The sequence below is a fragment of the Lepisma saccharinum genome, chromosome 30, assembly GCF_977018435.1.
Source record: "Lepisma saccharinum chromosome 30, izLepSacc3.1, whole genome shotgun sequence".
In the NCBI taxonomy this organism is placed as follows: Eukaryota; Metazoa; Arthropoda; class Insecta; order Zygentoma; family Lepismatidae; genus Lepisma; species Lepisma saccharinum.
The window spans coordinates 31,099,949-31,110,750 of record NC_139258.1 but is presented as its reverse complement, the minus strand read 5'-3'; the positions used below and the strand labels follow the sequence as shown (position 1 = coordinate 31,110,750).

At 37.5% G+C, this 10,802-nt stretch overlaps 1 protein-coding gene across 7 annotated transcripts in view; it reads left to right on the top strand.

The window, feature by feature from the left end:
• Positions 1 to 200: 200 nt before the first annotated feature.
• LOC145981960 (ATP-binding cassette sub-family C member 5-like) overlaps positions 201 to 10,802 on the top strand; it is a 119,695-nt gene continuing 109,093 nt past the window's right edge. For 3 of the 7 annotated variants that reach the window (XM_083115462.1, XM_083115456.1, XM_083115457.1), the window contains exons 1-3: positions 1,493 to 1,764; positions 8,571 to 8,728; positions 9,606 to 9,758. In XM_083115462.1, the coding sequence (XP_082971588.1) occupies positions 1,732 to 1,764; positions 8,571 to 8,728; positions 9,606 to 9,758 (344 nt within the window). In that variant the 5' untranslated portion in view covers positions 1,493 to 1,731. Of the gene's footprint in view, positions 220 to 1,491; positions 1,765 to 1,825; positions 2,097 to 2,213; positions 2,324 to 8,570; positions 8,729 to 9,605; positions 9,759 to 10,802 lie in introns of those variants that run through there. The other 4 variants (XM_083115460.1, XM_083115458.1, XM_083115459.1 and 1 more) reach the window with 4 other exon arrangements.

Here is a 10,802-nt window from a genome sequence, read left to right as displayed (position 1 = left end):
AACAATTCAAAATGACGGGGTGTGAATTATCAAGCTCAGCCCCTGACTTCGGGAAATGTTTTCTTTTTTTCTTTTTGGTAATCTCGAACGGCCTAGAAAATCTGGATATTTAGAATAGGTAAATTCTTGATGTTTTCTGCACTGTAATTGTCTGAAATTTCATGAATTTAACAGCTTTTATTCCAGAAGTACAAAAGCAATCACTTGAAGGTGGAAATAGTATGTATATTTCGTAATTTCCCGTGCAGTAGATTTTTTCAATTCCCGAACGCCAAAATTTTTAATATTTAATTCCCAATCCTATCCCTACCAAAATTTTCTCGTCCCGTAACCCCCTAGTTACCATGGGCGTTGGCAGAAGGGTCGAACCGTTCGGTCGACCCCCTGGAAATTTCCATCTAATTTTTTCAATTTATGGCAATTTATAAACGAAGCCCTTTATTTTACCTCATTTTGCGTCATCGTTTAAAAATGGTCTTGAGATATCGAATTTGGTACGAAACTTTCATAATTTGCATCACTGAAACTCTGTTAATTTGTAACTTTCACACGTTTTGAAGCTTCTTATACTACTGCATTTGCTGCTGCTACTGCTACTAATGTTAGAAGTAACTATTATGTATATATTATTCATATAAAAAACTTATTGGATGCTAAAATAAACTAAACTAAAACTACTACTGCTGCTACTACTACTACTACTAAAGTAAAAAAAGGTAAAGTGCTCCCCTGTGCATAGCACCACGCCATGAAGGCGTATAGGGGGTGTGGGGGTAACGCCCCACACTTTCTTGATCCGGTCGTGAGTGGGGGGATGTGATCAGCATCACGCCCCTGACCGCCTTTACCCCCCAGGGTTTCCCCCAGGTACCCATGTTATTCGACGCTGGGTGGGCGCCGGGGCCGCTTCCATCGTTAGAAAAGTTCCCGGAACTACTACTACTAGTAATAAATATAATAATAATAACATAATTTAAAATACCGATAATGCAATCATTTTAAAAATTAAGCCCTCTTTGACAAACTTCTGCATGTGCCACTAGTCTGCATCAGCATATTTTTGAGGGGAGGGGGTGTCCTCGACATCTTCGATTCGACTCCTCTAGGAAAATTTCTGGCGACGCCCATGCTAGTTACGTCAGTCAACATGATTCGAATGTTTCTTTTGAAAACGTTCTCTAGCCGTCCCCGTGGCGGAGACATCGCGCTACGACGCCAGTGGTCCCTGGGCATGGATGTTTGTGAGTGTCAATTCATCAATTTCATCATAACATAACTCATCCCCAGCGTTCTATAAACTCGTATTAAACCGTATACCAACAATTACTTTTATCTGGAGCGGGTTTCCCTGAAGGGCGGGGGCTCGGGCGAGTGCCCGACTTGCCCCCTCCCCCCCCAGGCCTGCTCTGGGAGGCAGACTGGTTGACCGGGGAGCATCCGCCCCTTTTGGCGCAGTCTGGTCTCGGAAATCTTGAAGGGATGGGTGGGGCTTGCCAAGGCGAAGAAAAAAATGCCTCTCCCTTTTATTTACCTGGCGCCTTTTATATTTTTTCACATTTTTAAACAGTCATTTAGTTGCTACGGCTGCTTTTACAAACAACAAATTAAAATAAAGGGAATATAATTTCATGTAGCGATGAACTGATCCATATGTATATGGAGATAAGATTTGATTGAACAGCAAAAGTACGAGGTAGACCATAAGTGAAAATCCAATCTGTGATAAGTGAGATGGAGCAGGGGCGAGCGCACGCGCTACCAGAGGTAAATAACCAGCAACCACCAGAAATTTAAAAGTCTTGTCTTGACTTCTGATTTGACTGACTTCTGTTGTGTTGACTGTTGTTGTGTCGGGCCGTTCGTGCGTGAATGTATGTTGTGTACCTTTCGCAGTCGTAGACACCAAGATATAGGAAAGTAGGCTCCTAGCTTACTTTTATGAGATTATCTACAGACTTTTAATGCTTTTGAATTTCATGTTCTATGATAGAAGCTGATCAGCTGACGTGTGCAATAGTTAATAAGCAACAAGTGGTTCGGTACTTAATACAAATTCAGTGAAAGAAGATAGATGACTGGATTGTAAGATATTAAAAGTAAGAATGGAATAATCATATTTGACATATGATTATTATACTCAAATTGTACACCTTTGATTCTGTACACAGTGTCATACTAAAACTGAAATAGCTATAATGATACAATTTATAATTTATCATGACATTGCACGTTCGTATGGAAGCGACTGTTAGTAGTTGTCGCTTTTAGTATGTTTAAATCATTTCAACAAATGTCAAGAGTAAAGGTGCAGTAAGATTGTAAGGTGCGTATTTAAGTACGACGTGTAGCCACTTAAAAATCCTATCGACAACCAAACACCTACACACACACACACACCAAACGAAAAAAATCGTAACACCCGTTTTATGTTTTCAATTGGCTTTAATTTTGCTCGATAAACTCGATCCTCCAATACATTAAAATCAATTTTCTATTTAATGTCTCCTAAAATCTCATATGAAGAAGCTGGGTAGGTACATAAATAATATAAACCATCTCTAAACATTACTACATAACTACTCTATTACAGTACAAGATCCTTTATTATCTTAAACATTAAGATAGCAATGTTACATGTTATGTCGTGAAATACAAAGGGTAAAAATCTGATAGTTCCCGGACACCTATAACTTTTCATTTTCTGAATTTGGTAAATGTCTGTTATATCGGAGACACATTTTTACAGAAGAAACTACTTACGGAAATGAGTTTCTGTAGTATTTTGAAAGTTCGTGGAGGTATTTTCTCACTGTATAATGCTGCACAACAAGAAATAAGCACTTTTGATATAATAAACTTGCATTTTGTGCAAAGCAACAACATTATGCCGTTGTTTCCATTATGTACCTGCAGATGGCACGAGCATCGAAAGTCACACAGTCTCGCCAGTGTTTCCAAACGTGCCTTTTTTTTTACCAGAATTTTTATTCTTTTAACTATGCTTACCTAACCCAACCTAACCTAACCTTGCCAGAAATGGTTTTTGGGGCAATCGGGAATGGTTTTTGGGGTTATCCGTCAATGGTTTGTGATGACATAATGAACACGAAAGTAGGCATTTTTCGGTTAAGAAGGTTGAAACACTGCATACCCACTCCAAATCAACAAAACACAAGCACGACGCATGATGATCCACAGCTGTGTACGCCATATTGTATGTTCCGCAACGGAAGAAAGGACCCAAAAGAATTACTCGTAATGTGAAAAATCGAAGTTTTTAGTGTAAAAAGCATAATGGCACCTTCAACTATGTTCCGCAATACACAATTGGTAAGTACGAACCATTTAAAAGTGAAAATATCCCATAGAAATGTGTCTCCGATATAACAGACATTTACCGTGAATTTTTGACATTCATACTTGCCCATCTGCTTCGCGGAACATTCTTGAAGGTGCATTCACGTTTTTTTGATGAAAGTAATTGCAATTTTTTTTTTTTTAAAAAAAGTGTTTTTGTAACTGAAGAACGTACGTTTCCGCAAATGGTTCGTGGGGCTATGCGAAAATGGTGTGTGGGGCTACGCATATTTTTTTCGAAACCAATTTTTAACTATTGTAACCTATACGTGACCCTACCTAACCTAACCTTACTGGAAATGGTTCGTGGGGCTATGCGTTAGTGATTGAATTTCCGCTATGAAACATTCCCACATCACACAAAACATCTTCCAGATGTTAGACAATGCTACAGGAACTTATTACCGTAAGCAGTTTCTTCTGTAAAAATGAAGAAATCTGTCCGGGGAATATCAGATTAGTACCATACAAAGTAAGGTATTTTAACTGTATAGTAAAATTATACTATGGTGTACAGATAGAATATCACGGTAACAGTTCATTATATCGGAGACACATTTAAATTGGATATTTTGTGTTTCGCTTGATTCGTACTTACCAATTGTGTATTGCGGAACATAGTTCAAGGTGCCATTATGCTTTTTACATGAAAACAAAGACAATTTTTCACATATAGAGTGATTATTTTTTTTATTCCTTTCTTCGCTTCCGGAAACACACAATATGGCGGGCACATCTTGACTCACGTTGTGGGTATGCAGTGTTTCTATCTTCTTCACCGAAAAAAATACGTACTATCGTGTTCGTCACTGGTGGAAATTATACATTATGCAGGGGTAGCTGATGATAGCCCAGGTAGCTGAAGGATAGCCCCATGAACCATTCACGGATATCTCCTTGAACCATTATGCACGGTAGCTGACGGATAGCACCACAAACCATTTCCATAAGGTTAGGTTTGGTTGGGTTAGGCAAGCATAGTGGGTTACGTCATCGAATGTGCGAAGCATGCAGTTCACGTACGGGAAGCATGGCAATTGTGCGTCAGTGGGATATTTCTGTTGAAAAAATATGATTTGCCGGTCAAATAGATTCCACGATGAAAGAAAATACCTCCACGAACGTTGTAAACCTTGGAGAAACTCATTTCCGTAAGTAGTTTCTTCTGTAAAAATGAAGAAATGTGTCTCTGATATAACAAACTGTTGCCAATATCACCCTTGTACTTATAAAATAGTGATGAAATATCCCCTAAAATGTGTCGTTTGGTATTGGGCTGTTGTATACAAAGATTCCCCTCTTCTTTGTATCATTTTTTGACATTTTTGCTATAAATAACTACTGTTTTTTTTTTATTAGTGTCCAGGGAAGGTGTGTGTACATTTCTTTTCTTGTATTTTCATCGGAAAGCCATATGGCAAAATCTGTTCTTATAGCTAGCTATTGCTGGCTGTTGTTTATGTTTGTAATAGTTCTCATGATTAGTTCATCTTTGTTTTCTTTACGTAACAAATGCCGTAATATATGAACACACATACCCACCAGTTGTTAAATTAGGCAGTTACGTACACTGGATCTCTAAAAATCATTGGTGTATTCTGAAAAATTGACCTGGTTTATCACCATAATTTGTATTTATTGTATATATTTATTATATATTAATTAGTTATAATAGAAATAAATGCAGGCATGCAACTAAAACAAAAACAGAAGTCCGACAACTTCAAATTTTCTGACAATTTCTATACATATATAGAAAAAAGTTTTTCTTGTATGTACGCATTGCTTGCATTATAGAATTATTTTCTTGTACTTTACGGTTATTACAAGCATAAGAAAACAGTTTTTGTTTGTGACGTTTCAGGAGAACACACGCTCCTTTCATCAGACATTTATTTTCATTTTGACTAAAGATACAGTTATAACAATGGTTAGTAATATTTTAAACAAAAAGAATCCCTTATATAATGGATGTTGTCAATGTTACATTGTTGTAATATAGCAACTTGAAAAAAAGCAGTCTGTTTTATTTTTATTTGAGATTTTTAAAAATTATGAATCCCAAATATAATCAGGTAATTCAAATTCATCATTGTTTTCACAAAGTCTCTTGATGTTTTCTGTTACATTAAATTTTAAAGATGGTGGCTTACTCCATTTGTGAAAAAGAAAACTCCATACTGGATCTATGTTACCATTTTCATTATTTAATTTATTCCAGTGAATGAACGAAGCTTCCCAGACATTCAACTCTATGTTTCCCGTCAATCTTTTTAAAACCCTTCTCTTTTTAATCAAATGTTTCTCTTCGATGATATGAGTTGACAAACCTGTTCTTGGGTTTAGATTTATAATGTCCAAATCGTGTTCGTGCCATCTTATTGCCATTTTCCTTGCTGTTTGTCCCACATAATCCTTTGAACATGAACAACTTATATTATATATTCCTGTGGTTTCCACATCTGGTAGAGAGTTTCTAATTTTGAATTCATTAAACGTTCTCCTGAAACGTCACAAAGTAAAACTGTTTTCTTATGCTTGTAATAACCGTAAAGTACAAGAAAATAAAAAAAGTTTGTTTACTGACGGTAAACCTCATGAAATGGGAGAATACGCGACTCCTAAAAATCTAAGGAAGGGTTAGACAGGTTTAGTGGCACATACTAAAAGGAAAATAACAATATTTTGTTTGGTCCTGTGAACAATTACACTTTCAAATCAGTGACAATAAGTAGTGACATAAACATGGTGTAAAAATCAAAATTAATATAGTCTCTCACAATGAGAAAAGCAATTTTTTGGATTGTATTCTAGTGCTTGTAGCCTTGAAAATATGCTTCCATTTCCATAGTTTAAAATTGTTCATATGTTTATTTTTTGATTCATATGTTTATTAAACAGTGTTTACAAGAACATGGGAATCTTTAATAATTCAGGAGTGGAATCTCATATACCAGACTGAAATGTTGAAAAGTACCATGCATATGTGACTTGACTATGGGTCAAGTTTTGCTTTGTGTGTGTGTGTGAGAGAGAGAGAGAGAGAGAGAGAGAAAAAATTGCTGAAGGCATGATGTGTGATGTGATCAGCACAACTCTTTGGTTGCCTTTTACCCCCATATTTCACTGCAGTTTCACACCAGCAATTAATTCCAAAGATACAATGTCTGTAGTTCCTAAGGTATTCATTGATGACAGACTGGTTGAGCTGCAGAGGTACGTATGCAGGTGCATTGCTGGACACTTGTTAACGTACATGGGAGATTGCGTGTTATTATATGGTGTATTTTAAAAATAAAAATGTTACTGTGCCAGCATTTAAAATATTTTAAAGGCTTTTGTTGCATGACATCTTATCAGTGGTGTATTTTGAAAATTTGACCTGGTTTACCGCAACAATTCTTACTTATTGTATATATTTTTCCATCGCCACTACATCTGATCACATGTTAAAAACTTCGAATATTGAGATCAAGTTTTGGTTTAGGTACCTTATGTTAAAAACTGATAAAAGCATAATAAAGAAACTCATTGTTACTTAGTGGTGTAGCCAGGATAGTTTTCAATAAAAAGAGAAAATAATACCCTAGTAATAACTTATGTACCTGTCACTATACAGTAAAACTTCGTTAACCTGGACCCCGATAAGCCAGACTTCGCTTAATCCGGATAGCCATAAGGTTAAAAAGAAACAAGCACGATGCAAGGTTTTAAATGTGGCTAGAAGTCAACAAGAGAATTTCCCAAAGAAAAGGCAGTCAATCACTGATGAAATTCTGTTTCCCGCAGACTTTGTACTGTACTGTATAGTGTATTTAAGACTATGCCCTTTAAATACACCATAATAAACATGTTTTGTTTCTATAAAGGGAGTTCTAATGCACTTTCTACTGTTCTTTTAGGTTATTTCAGTTAAACCGGTCAACTTATCCCCCCCATTTGTCCAGATTAACAAGGTTTTACTGTATATATTATTTGTGGCTACTGTATTTCTAAAATACTACTTTGTACCACAAATTTATAGAAAACCTTAAATGCGTATAGTAGTAGTGTTCTTTACAGAGTATATGCCAGATATGATCGAAGTTATGAGAAATGCTGAAGAAAATCATGTAAACTCATACATTTGCATTATTGAATGACTTAGTAGTTATGCAAATTCGCGGTGGCTCAGTCGGTAATGTGTCTGACTACCATGCTAAAGGTCCCGGGTTCGATCCCCGGCCGGTTCAAATCCGGGAACTTTTCTAACGTTGGAAGCAACCCCGGCACCCACCCAGCGTCGAATAACATGGGTACCTGGGGGAAACCCTGGGAGGTAAAGGCGGTCAGGGGCGTGATGCTGATCATATCAAGAAAGTGTGGAGCGTTACCCCCCACACCCCCTATACGCCTTCATGGCATGGTGCTAAGCACAGGGGAGCACTTTACCTTTTTTTTAAAATATAATTTCATCTCTTATAAGCAATTTTGGGCCATATATGATGTTTTTTGTTGTTATCATTATTGTGAAAAATTAGGACCTTCTGTATAGGCCTCAGGCATAGGTTCAACACTTGCACATGATTCAAGGTATATTCCCTGCACAATATGAAAACGTGACACAGTCAACCGAAGGTAATGTCATTGTGGCATTCAATACCCAAACATTGATGAGAAAAGGATACTTTTGTTTTCGTAAAAAAAGAAATGAAGTTAATTGTAGAACAGTGTATTTTGGCAGTATATCAGGATGAGCCAGTGCCTGCCCATGTGAGTGAAGTATGTACAATTGGCCTTCTCGATGTTGTAGTGGTAGCGTTGTCACCTTGTTATCAAGAGTTCATTACCTGGTGGAGGCACATAGTGGTTGTGGTCCCACTTTAAATGTATGTCCTGTCCCAATTAGCCTTACTGCGCATACAGTGGACTCAAAATGCCAACTCAATCAACATGAGTTATTATAATTGTTCAGGTTTTAAATGAGCTATCTTTATCAGTGTACCAACACTTATCCTCATCAATATTTTTTAAACATGTGGTCAGCTGTCATGCAAGAGGCACCTTGAGAAACAAAACCCTAGTTTTCCGATTGGAAACTTCCAAATTGTAAGCAATTTTTAATATTTTTGGTGTTTCTAAACAACGGGCCAATGCACACAGACAGCAAATTCTGCTTTTTCAGTAAATATTATTAAGTGACTATTTTTTAGTTATTGGTGTTTTTTTTTCAGAATCATGAAGTGATTAATAATCAAAGTGAGATCATAATCAATGCCAGTACTCAGCTAGTAATTATGGGGGACAGTCCAGGAGGTACCGGCATTTCTGATATTGGCTCTCTTGAAAATATTGACCTTAATGAAGAAATCCATGAAGCGTTGGAAGACAGGTATGCCTAGCGACTAAACTCCGTAATGCAATTTTTTTTTCTTAGGTTGAATTAGTGTTTACATGGCATGAAATTTTAGGGACAGAAATTTTACATAGTTTTCCTCCTCATGTTTATCATTGATATCATCGTTCCCAAAAGTCAACTTGCTCTTTAGGTAGTATTGGCAAAGGAACAGCAGTCCCGCACCATGGCTGATTGGTCTAAGGTGTCATGCTTTGGGTTCCGGCTACGGGACGTGCACAGGCTCGAATGCCCAGGAGGAAACATAACAACGTTTCTCCTGAGTGTGGAGAAATTGGAGAGCTACGAATGAGTAGCGTAACAACCTACAACGACTAGTGGGGTTTCGTCGTGCTGATCACATATCACCCTGTGACTAGTTGGAGGTGGGAGTGAGGCTGGCAGTTGGTAGGTAGGCCCTGCGCCTGAAGGGCTGATGTACAGTCACGGACACTTCTGGGCAGTAATTAACCCATTGAAAGTCAATGGGGTTGTTACAACCTAGAAGTGTCCGTGACTGTACCATGAGTTAACATTATGCTATATTACTGATTTTTCCTTGTTCGATTTGTTTTAATTTGTTCTTGGCAAGGAACCCAACTACAAAATATTGGTCCTCTTAATATATTTTCTTTCAAATACTATGCTTTTGCCAAAGGGATTATGTTCCTGCTTTAAGAGAAGGGTGCAATTAGCCTGAATTTTTAATAAACAAATAATGAAAACAACATGTTAATGTCACAGAAATTTCTACTATGGTGACTGATTTGCTCTTCTCATTTGCTTTCACAGATGAACCCTTGTAAATGTATCTGCAATTTTTGGTGCAAAGATGACAGTGTTAACTCTAATGTCTAATTTTAATTCTTTTCAGTTTCAGAGACTTGGATGAAGGAGCGACAATCAAACCAGCCACATCAAGGTATAGAGCTTATGGGAAGCCAATTCCTCGATACATACCTGACCAGGGAATTTCAAAGTATAAGACTGCTCTTAAAAACTTGATACCTGTGAGGAAGAGTAAAGGGTAAGTTAATTTCTTTTTTGATAACTCTTTGATACTTCCCAGTATGAGAAGTAATAGTATTGTGATTAAATAATCATATCATGTGCAGTTATGAATATTTTAAGGTAAAATTATTTTACTGATATGATATAGTACTAAAGAAAAACAATGTATTAAAAATTGATGGTAATAGTTTGTTATATCGGTGACACTTTTCTTCAAATTTATAGGAGAAACTACTTACGGAAATCAGTTTCTGTAGCATTGTCGAAGTTCTTCGAGGTATTTTCTTTCATCTTTCAATCTATTTCAGCCGGAAATCAATTCCCTTTGCTTCAATTTAAGTGAAAACTTAACAACGCCGTTTTTTTTAACTATGTTTGCCTAACCTAACCTGTGAATGGTCCGTGGGGCTATCCGGGAATGGGTTTTGGGGTTATTCGTGAATGGTTATACAATCCCAAATGGTTTTTGGGGCTACGGTAACGCGTCTGACTACCATGCTAAAGGTCCCGGGTTCGATCCCCGGCCGGTTCAAATCCGGGAACTTTTCTAACGATGGAAGCGGCCCCGGCGCCCACCCAGCGTCGAATAACATGGGTACCTGGGGGAAACCCTGGGGGGTAAAGGCTGTCAGGGGCGTGATGCTGATCACATCACCCCCACTCACGACCGGATCAAGAAAGTGTGGGGCGTTACCCCCACACCCCCTATACGCCTTCATGGCGTAGTGCTATGCACAGGGGAGCACTTTACCATAAATGGTTTTTGGGGCTATCCGTGAATGGTTTGTGGGGCTCGCACCATGACGTGTGTTCTGCATCACTTCGAGAAATGGCTTATTTTAGTGTAAAAACGTTTCTAATCGTGTGAAAACCTTAATGGCACCTTCAAATATGTTCCGCAATACACAATTGGTAAGTACGAACCATACGAAACACAAAATATCCGATTTTAAAGTGTCTCCGATATAACGAACTGATACCAAATTGATAAATATTGACATGTTCTTTTAGTCAAAGGCACATGATTTAACTAAAAAACATGATCACATGAAGACTTGCA